The 20,644-nt window shown below is 39.2% G+C and overlaps 1 protein-coding gene across 1 annotated transcript in view; it reads left to right on the top strand.

Annotated features, from left to right (window-relative positions):
• Positions 1-20,644, top strand: part of LOC144014852 (transketolase-like) — a 112,371-nt gene that overhangs the window by 73,895 nt on the left and 17,832 nt on the right. The window contains exons 9-10 of the mRNA XM_077515151.1: positions 3,853-4,009; positions 4,363-4,493. Of these exons, the coding sequence (XP_077371277.1) occupies positions 3,853-4,009; positions 4,363-4,493 (288 nt within the window). The remainder of the gene's footprint in view (positions 1-3,852; positions 4,010-4,362; positions 4,494-20,644) is intronic.

Here is a 20,644-nt window from a genome sequence, read left to right as displayed (position 1 = left end):
CACCTGTGATAACAATAAAATAAAATAGGCCACCGCACCCAATTTGGAAGACCTAAATGCCGTAAACCATAGTTTATCATTACACTATTAAAGGAGACTGCTTCTCTTCAAGCAGCTCTCCACCACTAACTCTAACTGTTCAAGCCCTCCTCCTCTTTGTGGGCGGGCTTGTACCACCCCTTGACTCAGCCCCTCCCTCAGGAATGCGCGGCGCAGCGCGCTCTACCAGGTACACTATCAGTACCTTCACAGCCGACCAAAGCAGCAGGTCGCTGTAAAAGCCCATTCACTTTAAATGGCTCTCTCACACTCAGCCTCTGTTTGAGTGTAAGTCTCCTGGGGGGGCCAGTCACCGTTCCTTTAACACAAAATAGTACAATCAACTTCAATTCAAAAATCACGCTAGAATTTCACAATTAAAGCAGTTCTTTTCCATAAAACATTTTCATCAAAGAGACTAGTTTTGTGTTAGCTCAGGGTCGTCTGACATGACAATTTATCAGCGAGTTCGCCGTCAACTCCCAGCACGGTGCCCCCAGCTCAGAGTCGCGCTCACTCGGGTTCCTGTTCGGGCTTCGATCGACCCCGATTTTGACAAAAATGAGTCAATCGAGCCCCACGTATGGGCGCCACATGTCAACTTCCGCTTACCCGCAGGACTTAAATCGGGAAATATGTCCTGATCGACTCTCCAATCAAAGGGTCAGTAATTCCCCTTTTCCCTCACCGGCTCTAAGGCGTCAGCGTGAGGGGACGGGAATTAGTTAAGCCGATATATCAAAGTGGACTCACCTAGGTTTGTTCACTGTCTTCTTATCATGAGGCCAATCCGTTTTCATCCACCTATCAATCCTGAATGAGCAACCACACAGAACCCAGGAATAATAGACTGGACACCTCACTTACTTGGCAGCTCCACTTCTCTTAGTTGTTTGCATTTGTTATTGACCTAGTCATTTAATAATCCTTGTTAGGATCATACGGACTTGTTTCATATCAAGCAGGAGTATTTGACTTTATTAATGCAAATGGAGACATTCATTAGATGTTATTAGAATGCACTTACCTCTTTCCAGACGTCCGTTGCTGCTGTCCGTCTCGAAGAAAAATAATAGGGTCTTATAAAACGACCTGGACTTATTAAACGTCCGAAAGAAATAAAACAAAAGTGAAATCAAATAACTAAACCAATCAAATAAACAAATAAACCAATATTTATATTACAACGGTCTTATAGAACGACCTAGACTTATAAAATGTCCAAAAGAAATAAAACAAAAATAAAAATAAACAAATAAAACAAATAAACATAATAATTCACAATCGGTTTTTAAATCCTTTTATTAGGTCTCATAAAAGGACCCCGGACTTATAAAATGTCCAAACAAAATAGAATAAAACCTAAAGAAACAAATAAAATAATTAAATCAAAAATTGTCTTTCAATGATTTTATTTCAAATAATAATATGAATATAAAACAGTTTTCAAATCCTTTAATAAACTCCCGCCAGACGCGGGACACAATTATAAATCACAAAAATCACAAATATAATAAAAATTAAAATTAATAAAATATAGAATAAAATAGGAAAAGGGAAATCAAACATAAATATTTAAACCTTTGATAAGAGCCTTCTAAGATTGATCACTTCTCAAAAAAGCTCAAGACCTGAATTTAAAATAAGACGTTTTTGGCTAAAAATTAATTTAAAGATATGGGAGTGTGTTAAATGGCTCCGTCCCTACACGCGATTAACCGTTCATAACTTTCTGCTAAACATCTTATTTAATAAAAGCATTTTACTTTACCCAATTTGGTGAGAAAAGTCCCGGTCGCGACTAACAGCCAAAGGTCCTTCAAATAAACCTAAGTCCTACCACGCCGCTGAACAGTCCTCCGGTGACACACTCCATACAGGTTCATCGCAGGGAGAAGTCGAAGAGCAGAGCCCCGATCCTCGCAATGGACGGATCTTTTATAACCTTGGTTGCGTGTCACTGTTTCCTCTTGGTGAACGTGTCCTTCCGCGCGTCTTGGGGGATTTCCAGTCTCTTGTAGTCTCTTCACATATCAATGCGCCGAGACGAGTTAGGACTTGTTCACAGTCTTCACACCGTTGAGTGACAGGCGCGCAACATTGCATCAGCTCAATCTTGCATCAGCGCACACAGGAAACTGTTGAACCAGGTTGCGCTCTGTGGCTTGCGTAGCTTAGCAACCAGTTCCTGTTTTTCAAACAGGAAATTCATCGTGCTGCTAAGGTCTCAGTTACAATTCAACGGTCTTGGCTCTTATGTGATAGTCACAAACATCAAATCAATAACAATATATGATAATGTTTTAACATAACTAAGCAAGCATGAATAACATGTATATACATGACATGTTAATTCCCAAATTCTCTCAGGGAATCTCAACAGGTTAATTCTTTTTTATGTTACACTTCTTGTATGACAATGCTGGGAGAAACATTTGCATACAGGCAATCTTGACACTCAATGCAGTTACAGCAAACTTATCAGCGATAAAAGACAGTATCGCTTGTAATTAAAAGAAAAGAAAAGACAGCAGAGCTTCATAGTGGCTTCAATGTGCTGTGAGCATTGATCCATAATTCAGGATAACAATTGTCGAATTAAGATTGTGTGTGTGTATTATTACTTAGTTCAGGATACCTTTTATTTACATCTAATTTAATGTGTATAAGATATAAGATCATAAGGGATGACCGATCCCTGCTAAGCAGGCGGCTCTGGTTGCTTAGGTTTGGCGGCATCTGGTGGTTGCTTTGAGGAACTACACCCAGAGGCCAAAGTTAAATTATATCAGCCCTATAGACACCAATTCCTCGATCTTATGGACACCAATTGATCTCTAATTCTAGAATTGAGTTCAGTCCATAATTCGTTATGTAATATTACATGATATGGCACCACATCTGACCCACTCGATCCCACTCAATTCAACAATATATATATATATATATATATATATATATATATATATACACACATATATATATATACACACATATATATATATACACACATATATATATATACACACATATATATATATACACATATATATACACATATATATATATATATATATATATATATATATAGTATTTATTTATTTATTTATTTTAAATGACTGCCCATTACTTGTAAAGCCTGTACTGGGGGAATTCCAGTCGCAACGCAGCAGACATGTCCACGTCAAAATGTACCAGTAATAAATTTGATAATAATGCATATATTTGTGGAGACTGAGGTCAAGTTATATTTTACAATGTCAAAAATGTGCAGAATTTCACAAGTTATTTCATGTTAAAGATTAGATAGCTCTTAATATAAAAAGAAAAATGCACAGAGCTGTCACGTCTTACGAATGCAATTATGCCATCTAGTGGCAGAAAAATGACCTCAACACAAATCAGTATCACACTCGTTTTTTACAGTGCAGTAGATCTTTTTAATTTTAGTTTCATGAATTATTATGAAATTACTGTATTAATGAAGAGAAGATTCAGCCATATTTCTATTAGTTTAACATTGTTTCCACTTTTATGTTAACAAAAGTATGAAAACTTGGAAAAAACATTTTATTGTATATTTAGAACAGGTATAAAATTTGCAATTAATCGTGAGTTAACTATTGAAGTCATGCGATTAATTATGATTAAAAAATGTTCGCGCCTAATAATAGTAATTAAACAAATGGAAAAATGTGAGTAAGAATAAATAAAAAAATATTAACCAATGAAAATCATTCAAAATACGTAGATATTCAAAAAATCCCCCCCCCACTCAACCTCCACTAACCGCCCCCCCCACACACCCTCCAGGTGAGCGTGGCGATCGGTTGCGCCGTGCGGGATCGCAACGTGGTCTTTGCCAGCACCTTCGCCACCTTCTTCTGCCGGGCCTACGACCAGCTGCGCATGGCTGCCATCTCTGAGAGCAACATCAACCTGTGCGGATCCCACTGCGGCGTCTCCATCGGTCAGCCAATCAAAAAATAGGAAGGGCTTCATTAGTGGCCAATGTTTTTAGCGTGAAAATGCTCACTTGTAAATGCTTCCCCAGAATCCTTAACTTGATCCTCCCATCTTGTCACCTTCTCTGTTAATGACTTGAGCACCTCCTCCTCTTCCTCTTCCTGGAATCAGCAACCTCTCTCCCCATATCCCCCCCACGAGTCACAGAGGCCATCTGATTCTTTCCCCAACTCCTTCCCTTTCACCTTCTCCTCCACCTCCTCAGGTATACTGCATGGTCACTACCTGAATGCATGCTTGTTTGCTAGCACGCTACACATATGTCAGCTTCACGTCTGTTCATATGTTTGTGTGTAGGAGAGGACGGTCCCTCTCAAATGGGTCTGGAGGATCTGGCCATATTCAGAGCCATTCCCGGAGCCACCATCTTCTACCCGAGCGATGGCGTCTCCACTGAAAAGGCTGTGGAGCTCGCTGCTAACACAAAGGTACCAGTGATTCATGCGCTTGACACTCTTGAATAGAGTTATCATTGGCAAGTTGATGCAAGATACTATACAGTACTGTTTATTGTATGAATGGGCAAAGGTGTGCTAAGGGCATATTTTTATTTATTATTATTTATTATTTATTTATTCCCATTTTAAAAAATGTATTATGTATAATACATTTATTATAAATTTTTAACCAATTGTTTGATCAAATAAAACAGAGGTGTCAAACTGCATTCCTCGTGGGCCGCAGTCCTGCAGGTTTTCGAGGTTTCCCACTTTCAACACAGCTGACTCATATTTAAGCTCATCAGCAAGCTCTGCAGGAGCCTGATAATTATCCTGATCATTGAATCAGGTGCGTTGGAGTAGAGATACCTCAAACCTGCAGGACTGCGGCCCACGAGGAATGCAGTTTGAGAACTCTGAAATAAAACGTGGAAAAAGTGTCAACTAGTTCTATAGTCATCATTAAATAACAATTCTTTTTTTCCCAATTTGTAAATGCTATTACCGTATTTGGTCCGTTTCTTTTTAGTTAACCAGTTCTGGAAAAAAAAGTAAGTGTATTTATTTTACACTAAGGGTAGGAACCTCTGGGTACCTCACGATACGATACGATATGCGATACAAGGCTCACAATATCGATTATCTCACGATATGACGATACCGCGATTATCGATATATTGGTCAGGTAATAAATCCACTATAATCTACGATAAAACTAATCATGAAATAATAATATAAATAAATAAATAATACATAAATAAATAATAATTCATAATAGGGCGGCACGGTGAAGAGTGGTTAGCACGTCCGCCTCTCAGTTCTGAGGACTCCGGTTCGAGTCCAGGCTCCGGCCTTCCTGGGTGGAGTTTGCATGTTCTCCCCGTGCCCGCGTGGGTCTTCTCCGGGCACTCCGGTTTCCTCCCACATTCCAAAGACATGCATGGCAGGTTAATTGGGCGCTCGAAATTGTCCCTAGGTGTGCTTGTGAGTGTGGATGGTTGTTCGTCTCTGTGTGCCCTGCGATTGGCTGGCAACCAGTCCAGGGTGTCCCCCGCCTACTGCCCAGAGCCAGCTGAGATAGGCGCCAGCACCCCCCGCGACCCTTGTGAGGAATAAGGGGTCAAGAAAATGGATGGATGGATAATTCATAATATAAAATATAATATAAAATATAATATATCATGAGTCTTCGTCACCTGAAGACTTCCGTCCATTTCCCCGCCACTCTTATGAGGCGCTCCCCCCAGTGGCCCGCCAAGTAATTGCTCAATAAGTAATGGACAATGGAGCCGTTACAGTGGCTGAATATTAACTACAAATATTGCGATACTTACGTAGGCGTATCGATAATCTATCGGAAGACAAAGTATCACGATATATTGCAATATCGATATATATTGTCACACTCCTATTTTACACATTTTTATTTATTATTTACAGTGAATCAAAGTATAAATCATCTTAAAGTTCTAGTAAAATGAAAATTAATATAGTCTTGACACACTAAGATGAGTGGTTTTAAAACTGCCAAATTTGAACGAAAAAGAAAAAAATTATATATAAAATATAAAATCATGCTTCAAAATCATGACAAATCAGGCCTTTGTACAACATAACAGTCACATATACTCATAATGACAGTATTAATAATAATAATAATAATAATAATAACTAGAGCTGCGAGCAGCTATAAAGGGCCCTCGCAGCCCGGGCCACGTTGGGGTCCTTGCACGTTGGGGTACTTGCACGTTAGGGTACTGGCACGTTGGGGTACTGGCATATTGGAAGCAAAATTTCTTTGAAAATGGCATAATAAACGTTTACATGTAGAATATTTTTTTTGCCAGTGTGTGTCAAGCTCAACGGGTTTTGGTGATTGTTAAGACCTGCAAAAATCAGCGTCCTTATTTATTTTTAGGCAATGAGTTGCCCTGATTGGTATTTTTTGTAAAAGTGTATATACACATCATCGCTCGTTGTACTCATTGCACAATGTTACTTTTATTGTCCAAAGGGGCAATCAAAAATGAATAAAACAAAATGGAAACGTACATACGTTTGGATCGGTGTGCAGCCAGTGAACAATTTGAGTGGTGGAAACTAAAAGAATATTCATAAATGACTTAGTTATCACACTTAGAATGAGTTTACATTTTTTGTACAAAATACCGTATGTGTTTTTTTTTTTAATATATATTATGCCTCAAGGGCTAGGTGGCGCTGTATTTATAACTGAATGTTGTCATAGAAATACCTTCAGGCCTTGATTATAAGCATACATGTCAAGTGTGGGATTTTTTTTGGAGCATGTACCGTGGAGTTATTATGCATATCCTTCATTCACGATATTGCTTTTAATGTCCACAGAGGCTATCAAAAAAAAATAAAAAAAAATATATGTTTGGATAAGTCTGATGCCAGTGAACATTTTGAGTGGTGGAAACTAAAAGAATATTCATAAATGACTTCGTTATCACACTTAGAATGAGTTTACATTTTTTGTACAAAATACCGTATGTGGGGTATTTTTTTTTTATGCCTCAAGGGCAAGGTGGCGCTGCATATATAACTGAATGTTGTCATAGAGATAACTTCAGGCCTTGACGATAAACATACATGTCAAGTTTGGGATTTTTTGGAGCATGTACCGGGGAGTTATTAAGCATATCCTTTTTCAGTGCGAAACACAAATTTTGATGCCCCGCCTTCATCATATAGTATTTCGAAAAGTCAAGATTTTTCCCCCTGTCGTTGGCTCAGGTCTTGACATGGTCCAGGTCAAGTCTTAACTCAGTCAGAGTAGGAGAAGTGGGCAAAAGTCTGCCCCCTGTGAATGTGCAAAAATCGTCAAAAATGGGACATTCAAAAATTCGTAGCTCACTTCCTGTTCATTTTAGCATATGGGTACAAGAGACTTTTTTTGTAGGTCTTGGGCTCCCTCATACACCTAAAAATTTTCGTAGATCTTGCTTGAACGTACAACCGGGGCTGCTTCATTAAAAATTCCTAGGGGGCGCTATTGAGTAATTTTTGTAAAAATAGCACAATCAACAATAAAATATTGTTCATTTTACCAGGCCAGATGTGTGTGCCAAGTTTCATGAGTTTCTGCGCATGTTTAGACCCTCAAAACTGGCGTTGTTTTCTTGGCGAACAGTGCTTAGCCACGCCCACAGCGATTCGCGAAAACTCACAAACTTCGTGTTGTGACATCATGAAGGCCGAATCCCTCATCTGAGCAAATATGAGGTAGGTCCAGTTAACGTGTTTGGAGAAAAACGTAGAAGAAAATTCGTAAGAAAAAAAATTGCCACTAGGTGGCGCTATCAGTAAGATGAAATATAACTTCATAGATGTCTTTAGGGCTGGACTCTCATCAAATGTGTGAAATTTTGAGAAGATAGGATCATCTCGGTCAAGTTAATGCAGCTTTTATTGTCACGAAAAATCTTTAGACTTTGCGGCACCGTAGCGGCCACGCCCTTTGGCGAAAAGTTACATTATTCGGTGTGGGGCATGATCAACATCTTAAGGCTTTTCTGACCAATTTTCAACTGGATCCCTTCAACGAGCTCAGCGCAGTAGCTAAAAACGTAAAGTATGACATTTATTGTTACCACTAGGTGGCGCTATATGTATAACTGAATTTTATCATATAGATGTTTTCAGGCCGTGACTATTACATTGCCTGAGAAGTTTGAGATTTTTTGGAGCTTGAACATGGGAGTTATTAAGCATTTGCTCTTTCTGGACAAATGAAATTTTAAAGGCAATATTTGGTGCCCCGCCCCCATCATATAGTATTTCGAAAAGGCAAGACTTTTTGCCCAGTTGTTCTCTCACGTCTTGAGATGATAAATGCCAAGTTTGAAGTAAATTGGATGAAAAATGTTTGCAGAGGGGGAAAAAGCATGACAACAGTGAATGTGCCAAAATAGGCCAAAATTGGACATGAAAAAATTCATAGCTCATTTCCTGTACATTTTAGCTACATGGTCCCAATAGACTTTTTTGTGCATCTCGGGGTGCTACACGTGCCTGCCAATTTTCGTTGCTCTAGCTCAAACGTGCCGGGCTTGGTTTTTATTTTTCTACGCTAGGGGGCGCTATAGAGTCGCGTTGTTATGACGACTTCATAATATCACATTTTTCGCCGGGCCTGAGGAGTGTGCAAAGTTTGGTGAGTTTTCGTGAATGTTTAGGTACCCAAAATCGGGATCGTTTGCGGAGAATAAAGAAGAAGAAGAAGAAGAAGAAGAATTTTTACAAAAACAATAGGGACCTCGCAGCGGTCGCTGCTCGGGCCCTAATAATAACTAGAGCTGCGAGCAGCTATAAAGGGCCCTCGCAGCCCGGGCCACGTTGGGGTCCTTGCACGTTGGGGTATTTGCACGTTGGGGTACTGGCACGTTGGGGTACTGGCATATTGGAAGCAAAATTTCTTTGAAAATGGCATAATAAACGTTTACATGTAGAATATTTTTTTGCCAGTGTGTGTGTCAAGCTCAACGGGTTTTGGTGATTGTTAAGACCTGCAAAAATCAGCGTCCTTTTTTATTTTTAGGCAATGAGTTGCCCTGATTGGTACTTTTTGTAAAAGTGTATATACACATCATCGCTCGTTGTACTCATTGCACAATGTTACTTTTATTGTCCAAAGGGGCAATCAAAAATGAATAAAACAAAATGGAAACGTACATACGTTTGGATCGGTGTGAAGCCAGTGAACAATTTGAGTGGTGGAAACTAAAAGAATATTCATAAATGACTTAGTTATCACACTTAGAATGAGTGTACATTTTTTGTACAAAATACCGTATGTGGGGTATTTTTTTATTTTTTTTATATTAGCCTCAAGGGCTAGGTGGCGCTGTATTTATAACTGAATGTTGTCATAGAGATACCTTCAGGCCTTGATTATAAGCATACATGTCAAGTGTGGGATTTTTTTTGGAACATGTACCGTGGAGTTATTAAGCATATCCTTCATTCACGATATTGCTTTTAATGTCCATAGAGGCTATCAAAAATAAATAAAAAAATATATATGTTTGGATAAGTCTGATGCCAGTGAACATTTTGAGTGGTGGAAACTAAAAGAATATTCATAAATGACTTAGTTATCACACTTAGAATGAGTTTACATTTTTTGTACAAAATACCGTATGTGGGGTATTTTTTTTTTTATAAGCCTCAAGGGCAAGGTGGCGCTGCATATATAACTGAATGTTGTCATAGAGATAACTTCAGGCCTTGACGATAAACATACATGGCAAGTTTGGGATTTTTTGGAGCATGTACCGGGGAGTTATCAAGCATATCCTTTTTCATTGTGAAACGTGTTTACAATTTTTGTAAAAATACCGTAAGTGGGGTATTTTTTTTTCATGCCTCAAGGGCTTGGTGGCGCTGCATATATAACTGAATGTTGTCATAGAGATAGCTTCAGGCCTTGACTATAAACATACATGTCAAGTTTGGGATTTTTTGGAGCATGTACCGGGGAGTTATTAAGCATATCCTTTTTCAGTGCGAAACACAAATTTTGATGCCCGGCCCTCATCATATAGTAGTTCGAAAAGTCAAGATTTTTCCCCCTGCCGTTGGCTCAGGTCTTGACATGGTCCAGGTCAAGTCTTAACTCAGTCGGATGAAACGTGTAGGAGAAGTGGGCAAAAGTATGCCCCCTGTAAATGTGCAAAAATCGTCAAAAATGGGACATTCAAAAATTCGTAGCTCACTTCCTGTTAATTTTAGCATATGGTTCCAAGAGACTTTTTTTGTAGGTCTTGGGCTCCCTCATACACCTAAAAATATTTGTCGTTCTTGCTTAAACGTACAAACGGGGCTGCTTCGTTAAAAATTTCTAGGGGGCGCTATTGAGTCTTTTTTTTCAAAAATAGCACAATCAACAATAAAATATTGCTTATTGTACCAGGCCAGATGTGTGTGCCAAGTTTCATGAGTTTCTGTGCATGTTTAGACCCTCAAAACTGGCGTTGTTTTCTTGGCGAACAGCGCTTAGCCACGCCCACAGCAATTCGCGAAAATTCACAAACTTCGTGTTGTGACACCGTGAAGGCCGAAACCCTCATCTGAGCAAATATGAGGTCGGTCCAGTTCACGTGTTTGGAGAAAAACGTAGAAGAAAATTCGTAAGAAAAAAAATTGCCACTAGGTGGCGCTATCAGTAAGATGAAATATAAGTTCGTAGATGTCTTTAGGGCTGGACTCTCATCAAATGTGTGAAATTTTGAGAAGATAGGATCATCTCGGTCAAGTTAATGCAGCTTTTATTGTCACAAAAAATCTTCAAAATTTGCGTCCCCGTAGCGGCCACGCCCTATGGCCAAAAGTTACAATATTCGGTGTGGGGCATGATCAACATCTTAAGGCTTTTCTGACCAATTTTCAACTGGATCCCTTCAACGAGCTCAGCACAGTAGCTAAAAACGTAAAGTATGACATTTATTGTTACCACTAGGTGGCGCTATATTTATAACTGAATTTTATCATATAGATGTTTTCAGGCCGTGACTATTACGTTGCCTGAGAAGTTTGAGATTTTTTGGAGCTTGAACATGGGAGTTATTAAGCATTTGCTCTTTCTGGACAAATGAAATTTTAAAGGCAATATTTGATGCCCCGCCCCCGTCATATAGTATTTCGAAAAGGCAAGATGTTTTGCCCAGTTGTTCTCTCAGGTCTTGAGATGATAAATGCCAAGTTTGAAGTCAATTGGATGAAAAATGTTTGCAAAGGGGGAAAAAGCATGACCACAGTGAATGTGCCAAAATAGGCCAAAATTGGACATAAAAAAATTCATAGCTCACTTCCTGTACATTTTAACTACATGGTCCGAATAGACTTTTTTGTGCGTCTCGGGGTGCTACACGTGCCTGCCAATTTTTGTTGCTCTAGCTGAAACGTGCCGGACTTGGTTTTTATTTTTCTACGCTAGGGGGCGCTATCGAGTCGCATTGTTATGACGACTTAATAATAACAAATTTTTCGCCGGGCCTGAGGAGTGTGCAAAGTTCGGTGAGTTTTCGTGAATGTTTAGGTACCCAAAATCGCGATCGTTTGCGGAGAATAAAGAATAATAATAATAACTAGAGCTGCGAGCAGCTATAAATGGCCCTCGCAGCCCGGGCCACGTTGGAGTCCTTGCACGTTGGGGTACTTGCACGTTGGGGTACTGGCATATTGGAAGCAAAATTTCTTTGAAAATGGCATAATAAACGTTTACATGTAGAATATTTTTTTTGCCAGTGTGTGTCAAGCTCAACGGGTTTTGGGGATTGTTAAGACCTGCAAAAATCTGCGTCCTTTTTTATTTTTAGGCAATGAGTTGCCCTGATTGGTATTTTTTGTAAAAGTGTATATATACATCATCGCTCGTTGTACTCATTGCACAATGTTACTTTTATTGTCCAAAGGGGCAATCAAAAATGAATAAAACAAAATGGAAACGTACATACGTTTGGATCGGTGTGAAGCCAGTGAACAATTTGAGTGGTGGAAACTAAAAGAATATTCAAAAATGACTTAGTCATCACACTTAGAATGAGTTTACATTTTTTTGTACAAAATACCGTATGTGGGTTTTTTTTTTAATATAAGCCTCAAGGGCTAGGTGGCGCTGTATTTATAACTGAATGTTGTCATCGAGATACCTTCAGGCCTTGATTATAAGCATACATGTAAAGTGTGGGATTTTTTTTGGAGCATGTACCGTGGAGTTATTAAGCATATCCTTCATTCACGATATTGCTTTTAATGTCCATAGAGGCTATCAAAAATAAATAAAAATATATATATGTTTGGATAAGTCTGATGCCAGTGAACATTTTGAGTGGTGGAAACTAAAAGAATATTCATAAATGACTTCGTTATCACACTTAGAATGAGTTTACATTTTTTGTACAAAATACCGTATGTGGGGTATTTTTTTTTCATGCCTCAAGGGCTAGGTGGCGCTGCATATATAACTGAATGTTGTCATAGAGATAACTTCAGGCCTTGACGATAAACATACATGTCAAGTTTGGGATTTTTTGGAGCATGTCCCGGGGAGTTATCAAGCATATCCTTTTACATTGCGAAACACAAATTTTGATGCCCCGCCCTCATCATATAGTATTTCGAAAAGTCAAAATTTTTCCCCCTGTCGTTGGCTCAGGTCTTGACATGGTCCAGGCCAAGTCTTAACTCAGTCGGATGAAACGTGTAGGAGAAGTGGGCAAAAGTCTGCCCCCTGTGAATGTGCAAAAATCGTCAAAAATGGGACATTCAAAAATTCGTAGCTCACTTCCTGTTCATTTTAGCATATGGGTACAGGAGACTTTTTTTGTAGGTCTTGGGCTCCCTCATACACCTAAAAATATTCGTCGTTCTTGCTTAAACGTACAACCGGGGCTGCTTCGTTAAAAATTTCGAGGGGGCGCTATTGAGTCATTTTTGTAAAAATAGCACAATCAACAATAAAATATTGCTCATTTTACCAGGCCAGATGTGTGTGCCAAGTTTCAGGAGTTTTTGTGCCAGTTTAGGCCCTCAAAATTGGTGTTGTTTTCTTGGCGAACAGCGCTTAGCCACGCCCACAGCGATTCGTGAAAACTCACAAACTTCGTATTGTGACATCATGAAGACCGAAACCCTCATCTGAGCAAATATGAGGTAGGTGCAGTTAATGGGGTTGGAGAAAAACATTGAAGAAAAATCGTAAGAAAAAAAATTGCCAGTCGGTGGCGCTATCAGTAAGATGAAATATAAGTACGTAGATGTCTTAAGGGCTGGACTCTCATCAAATGTGTGAAATTTTGAGAAGATAGGATCATCTGGGTCAAGTTAAAGCAGCTTTTATTGCCACGAATAATTACCAGACTTTGCAGCACCGTAGCGGCCACGCCCTTTGGCGAAAAGTTACAATATTCGGTTTAGGGCATGATCAACATCTTAAGGCTTGTCTGACCAATTTTCAACTGGATCCCTTCAAAGAGCTTGGCACAGTAGCTAAAAACGTAAAGTATGACATTTATTGTCACCACTAGGTGGTGCTATATATATAACAGAATTTTATCATATAGATGTCTTCAGGCCGTGACTATTAAGTTGCATGAGAAGTTTGAGATTTTTTGGAGCTTGTACATGGGAGTTATTCATCATTTTGTCTTTCTGGACAAATGAAATTTTAAAGGCAATATTTGATGCCCCGCCCCCGTCATATAGTATTTCAAAAAGTCAAGATATTTTGCCCAGTTGTTGTCTCAGGTCTTGATATGATACATGGCAAGTTTGAAGTCAACTGGCTGAAAACTATTTGCAAAGGGGGAAAAAGTATGACCACAGTGAATGTGCCAAAATGGGCCAAAATTGGACATTCAAAAATTCATAGCTCACTTCCTGTACATTTTAGGAAATGGCTTCCACTGACTTTTTTGTGCGTCTCGGGGTGCTTCACGTGCCTGCCACTTTTCGTAGCTCTAGCTCAAACGGGCCGGGATTGGTTTTTATTTTTCTATGCTAGGGGGCGCTATAGAGTTGCGTTGTTATGACAACTACATAATATCAAATTTTTCACCGGGCACGAAGAGACTGCAAAGTTTGGTGAGTTTTCGTAAATGTTTAGGCCCTCAAAAATGAGGTCGTTTACGGAGAAGAAGAAGAAGATGAAGAAGAATTCTTACAAAAACAAGAGGGACCTCGCAGCGGTCGCTGCTCGGGCCCTAATAATAATAATAATAATTTTTACAAAAACAATAGGGACCTCGCAGCGGTCGCTGCTCGGGCCCTAATAATAATAATAATTTTTACAAAAACAATAGGGACCTCGCAGCGGTCGCTGCTCGGTCCCTAATAATAATAATAATTTTTACAAAAACAATAGGGACCTCGCAGCGGTCGCTGCTCGGGCCCTAATAATAATTTTTACAAAAACAATAGGGACCTCGCAGCGGTCGCTGCTCGGGCCCTAATAATTCTTACAAAAACAAGAGGGACCTCGCAGCAGTCGCTGCTCGGGCCCTAATAATAATAATAACTAGAGCTGCGAGCAGCTATAAAGGGCCCTCGCAACCTGGGCCACGTTGGGGTACTTGCACGTCGGGGTACTGACATGTTGGGGTACTGTTTCATAGGAAACCGTCTAAATTGTAAATGTTTTTGCCATGCTTTGTGCTTGCAAAGTTTCATGGAAAGGCCAAAAATGATGCACAATTAACAAAATAAAATCAAAATGGTTTGGCACATGGCTATAGAATAATTTTTGTAGGTATTACAAAAGTAGGTGTGCCTCCAAATATTCACACATCTAGCTGAATCATATAATCGGAAATACTTCATAAAAAATGTCTAGAGGGCGCTATTGAGCCATTTTTTACAAATTGCACAACAAATCTCTAAAATATTCATGTTCTTGAGAGGTCTGATCTGTGTGCAAAGTTTTGAGTTTTCGCTCATGTTTAGACTTTCAAAAAAAAAAAAGCATTTTTCTTTGCAAACAATGCATCGCTAGAGCAAAGGCGTGACAAACAATTTCAATAACTTTTCATCTTAAATATCTTCAGATGAAACACGCCAAAGAATGAAGACAATCTGATAAGTTTTGTAGAAAATATGAGGCCTATAAAAGGCCCCCAAAAATGGCTACAAATAGCAAAGTAAATCAAAATGGCAGACTTCCTGTTTGGTTTAGCATATGGCTTTAGAAACTTTTTTGTCAGTCTTCGGCTGATAGGTATCCCAATTTTTACAAATCTAGCTGAATCATACATTTCCAAAAGCTTCATAAAAATGTCTATAGGGCGCTATTGAGCCATTTATTGCAAATTGCACAAGAAATCTCTAAAATATTCATGTTTATGACAAGTCTGATGTGTGTGTAAAGTTTCATGAGTTTTCGCTCGTTTAGACAAAAAAAAAAAAAAAGCAGCATTTTACTTGGCAAATAATGCATCGCTATGGGAACGGCTTGCGACAAAATAAAAAAAACTTTCGATAACTTTGTATCTTAAACATCTTAAGATGAAACACACCAAGTTGGAAGACAGTGGGATAAATTTCGTAGGAGTTCGTTAAAATGTGACCCCTAAAAAAGGCGTAAATCAAAATGCCGGACTTCCTGTTTGGTTTAGCATATGGTTCTAAGTAGGGGTGGGACAAAAAACCGATTCGACCGAACCATCGGTCGTCAAGGGGAGCTAAACGGCCGTATCGGTAGCAGACTTGTCAACCGATACAAAATCCGCCGGGAATCCTTAGATACATTGCTTGTAAAGCTGTGGACCGGATATCGCGTTGCTGTGAATCGGTTGCGAGTGAGGCTTTTTGGTTTTCATAACAATAGCAAGAGTTCTGCACCGTGCTCTACTTGTTTTGTTTACATTTCAGTAGCAGCACTATTCAAGCTACTTCCGTGTTTACAGAGAGCTAGCAAAGTAGCACTCAGAGACGCTTCATTCCCCGGATGTTGTAAACATAATGCAAAGACGTTACGCACCTTGGGGGGAGCCTACCGTCAACGCCGTGCTCGCGACACGGCATGCACGCTCACAACGAGTGACAACATGCAACAGTGGAGACAGTTAGCAGAAGCCGGTGCCGTACATCTCGGTATTTCCCATGGCTATCGAGTCCTCTCGGTGCACTTGTATGTCCCGGGCCGGCGTTGGTACTGCGCGCGAGCCAAAAAGAATAACTCCCGTGACGATCCAATGCATGGATTCAAACGACACAGGTATGTCCCACAGCCAACACACCAGCTAAGCTAAACGCACACTGCAAGTATCTCATTTCTCAGTTTGTGGCTCCCTGTCAATGTACACAACTAGCATGAGCAGCAGGGAACTGAGACGTGCCCGCAATTACGTCATCAAACTCAAAATGAACGACAGCCCAAAAAACAAAACAAACAGTCGTGATTCCGTGGTCATCATCGTGTCTCAGATTAAAAAAACAAAAAAGATGTCATACATTAACCAAAAATGAATGTGATGGCAAAGAAAAACAAAAATTGTTCCAAACAAAAATTGTTAATAAAAAGGGAAATGCACTTTTGTAAATATTTTTGGATATATTAAGTTGTTAAAATGTGTTTGATAGATTTATTGTTCCATAAGGTGGCTTCATATTTCTTTTGGCTGGACGGTAGGTTTATGTTATGTCTTAAATTTATGTTTCTGAAATACTTTACAATGTGGACATATTCTGTTTAATTGTGTTGGTGTCTTTTTAAAGGTTAAATATTTATATTTCAAATTGAATTATCAGCCTTTTGTTTTCCTGATCCTGATTTTGAATTAAAAAACAAAAAACAATTAGAACTGTCAATAACAACTAATAAATATTTAAACTGATACATTTTTCAGTCATATCGCCCAGCCCTTTGTTCCGGTCCATTTAAATAATTGATTCAATATATAAAAATATAGAAGACATTGTTGTTGTTATTTTCGTTACACATTTGTAGATACTGTAAAAATTTGTGGTGTTTTAAGATTGTTTACAAGCAACAAATGTCACTATAAGTTTTGAATATTTAAATTAATCGTATCGAATCGAAAATTGTATCGTTCCCAAACTTAATCGAACCGTATCGAACCGTTCTGTTCTGAAAGATAATCGTTTTTCAATCGAATCGCAACTTGTGTATCGAGATACATATCGAATCGGCCTCATGTCAGAGATTCCCACCCCTAGTTCTAAGAGACTTTTTTTGTACATCGTGGGCTCTTATGTATGCCTCCAAATTATCATAGCGCTAGGTGAAACGTACAACCGGGAATGCTTCGTTAAAGAGGAGTTTTTTAGCTCAAAATGTGATACCCGGCCCCAAGGGACTTCCTGTTGGGTTTAGCACATGGCACCAAGAGACTTTTTTTGTACATCGTGGGCTGTTACATTTGTCTCCAAATTTTCGTAGCTCTAGCTGCTTCGTACAACTGGGAATGCTTCATTAAGAAGGATTTTTTTCTTTTGAAAACTGTGCATACCACGGCAACAGCGTGCGACGAAATAAAAAGCTTTCAATAACTTTTCATCTTCAACATCTTAAGATGAATCACACCGTTTGGAGATGATCGGATAAACTCTGTAGGAGGGGTTTGTTAAAATGAGACCCCTATGAAATGGCCAAAAAAATGGCAACACGTTCCAAAGTAAATCAAAATAGCGGACTTCCTGTTGGGGTTAGCATATGTTTCAAAAAGATTTTTTTGTACCTCAAGGCCTGTTACATATGTCTTCAAATTTTGGTAACTCTCGGTAAAACGTACAACCGGGAATGCTTCGTTAAAGAGGAGTTTTTTAGCACAAAATGTGATGCCCGGCCCCTGGGGGACTTCCTGTTGCGTTTAGTACATGGCGCCAAGAGACTTTTTTGTACATCGTGAGCTGTTACATATGTCTACAAATTTTTGTAGCTCTAGCTGCTTCGTACAACTGGGAATGCTTCATTAAGAAGGATTTTTTTCCTTTGCAAAAAGTGCATGCCACGACAACAGCGTGCGACGAAATAAAAAGCTTTCAATAACTTTTCATCTTCAACATCTTAAGATGAGTCACACCAAGTTTGAAGATGATTGGATAAACTCTGTAGGAGGAGTTCGTTAAAATAAGACCCCTACGAAATGGCCCAAAAAATGGCAACATGTTCCAAAGTAAATCAAAATGGCGGACTTCCTGTTAGGTTTAGCATATGGTTCATAAAGAGTTTTTTGTACCTTGAGGGCTGTTACATATGTCTTCAAATGTTGGTAACTCTAGGTGAAACGTACAGCCGGGAATGCTTCATTAAGTAGGAATTTTGAAACGCAAAATTTGATGCCCCGCCTCTGGCGGACTTCCTGTTGGGTTTAGCATATGGCACCAACATACTTTTTTGTAGGTCGTAGTCTATTACATATGTGTACCAATTTTCGTAGCTCTAGGTTAAACGTACAAGCGGCAACGCTACGTTTAGTAAGAGTTTTGAAACTCTAAATTTGATGCCTCACCCCCGTCATATAGTTTGTCAAAAACTTTAGATTTTTTACCATGGTGGTGTCCCAGGTGTTGAGATGGTACATCCCAAGTTTGAAGTCAATCGGGTTAACTGAGTAGGAGAAGCGGGCAAAAGTATGACCCCTGGAAATGTGCAAAAATAGGCCAAATTTGGACATTTAAATACTCATACCTCACTTCCTGTCTATTTTAGGGTACACATATCAAAGAGGTTTTTGTTCATCTGGATGTGCTACAGGTGCCACACAATTTTCGTAGCCGTAGGACAATCGTAGCGGGACAGGGATCCATTTAACCTATGTAGGGGGCGCTAAAGCGCCATTTTCTGTTATCATGTATGGCGACTTTAAAATATCAAATTTTTCGCCAGGCCTGATGTGTGGGTAAAGTTTGGTGAGTTTTCGTTCACGTTTAGTGTCTCAAAAATGTGATTGTTTGCGGAGAAGAAAAATAATAACTAGAGCTGCGAGCAGCTATAAAGGGCCCTCGCAGCCCGGGCCACGTTGGAGTCCTTGCACGTTGGGGTACTTGCACGTTAGGGTACTGGCACGTTGGGGTACTGGCATATTGGAAGCAAAATTTCTTTGAAAATGGCATAATAAACGTTTACATGTAGAATATTTTTTTTGCCAGTGTGTGTCAAGCTCAACGGGTTTTGGTGATTGTTAAGACCTGCAAAAATCAGCGTCCTTTTTTATTTTTAGGCAATGAGTTGCCCTGATTGGTATTTTTTGTAAAAGTGTATATATACATCATCGCTCGTTGTACTCATTGCACAATGTTACTTTTATTGTCCAAAGGGGCAATCAAAAATGAATAAAACAAAATGGAAACGTACATACGTTTGGATCGATGTGAAGCCAGTGAACAATTTGAGTGGTGGAAACTAAAAGAATATTCATAAATGACTTAGTTATCACACTTAGAATGAGTTTACATTTTTTTGTACAAAATACCGTATGTGGGTTTTTTTTTTTTAATATAAGCCTCAAGGGCTAGGTGGCGCTGTATTTATAACTGAATGTTGTCATCGAGATACCTTCAGGCCTTGATTATAAGCATACATGTAAAGTGTGGGATTTTTTTTGGAGCATGTACCGTGGAGTTATTAAGCATATCCTTCATTCACGATATTGCTTTTAATGTCCACAGAGGCTATCAAAAATAAATAAATATATATATATGTTTGGATAAGTCTGATGCCAGTGAACATTTTGAGTGGTGGAAACTAAAAGAAGATTCATAAATGACTTAGTTATCACACTTAGAATGAGTTTACATTTTTTGTACAAAATACCGTATGTGGGGTATTTTTTTTTTATGCCTCAAGGGCTAGGTGGCGCTGCATATATAACTGAATGTTGTCATAGAGATAGCTTCAGGCCTTGACGATAAACATACATGTCAAGTTTGGGATTTTTTGGAGCATGTACCGGGGAGTTATTAAGCATATCCTTTTTCAGTGCGAAACACAAATTTTGATGCCCCGCCTTCATCATATAGTATTTCGAAAGGTCAAGATTTTCCCCCCTGTCGTTGGCTCAGCTCTTGACATGGTCCAGGTCAAGTCTTAACTCAGTCAGATGAAACGTGTCGGAGAAGTGGGCAAAAGTCTGCGCCCTGTGAATGTGCAAAAATTGTCAAAAATGGGACATTCAAAAATTCGTAGCTCACTTCCTGTTCATTTTAGCATATGGGTCCAAGAGACTTTTTTGTAGGTCTTGGGCTCCCTCATACACCTAAAAATATTCGTCGTTCTTGCTTAAACGTACAACCGGGGCTGCTTCGTTAAAAACTTCTAGGGGGCGCTATTGAGTCATTTTTGTAAAAATAGCACAATCAACAATAAAATATTGCTCATTTTACCAGGCCAGATGTGTGTGCCAAGTTTCATGAGTTTCTGTGCATGTTTAGACCCTCAAAACTAGCGTTGTTTTCTTGGCGAACAGCGCTTAGCCACACCCACAGCAATTCGCGAAAACTCACAAACTTCGTGTTGTGACATCATGAAGGCCGAAACCCTCATCTGAGCAAATATGAGGTAGGTCCAGTTAACGTGTTTGGAGAAAAACGTAGAAGAAAATTCGTAATAAAAAAAATTGCCACTAGGTGGCGCTATCAGTTAGATGAAATATAAG

The sequence above is a fragment of the Festucalex cinctus genome, chromosome 2 (genome assembly GCF_051991245.1).
Source record: "Festucalex cinctus isolate MCC-2025b chromosome 2, RoL_Fcin_1.0, whole genome shotgun sequence".
Taxonomy (NCBI): Eukaryota; Metazoa; Chordata; class Actinopteri; order Syngnathiformes; family Syngnathidae; genus Festucalex; species Festucalex cinctus.
The sequence above is the reverse complement of the archived record's forward strand: the minus strand, read 5'-3'. Positions and strand labels throughout refer to the sequence as shown.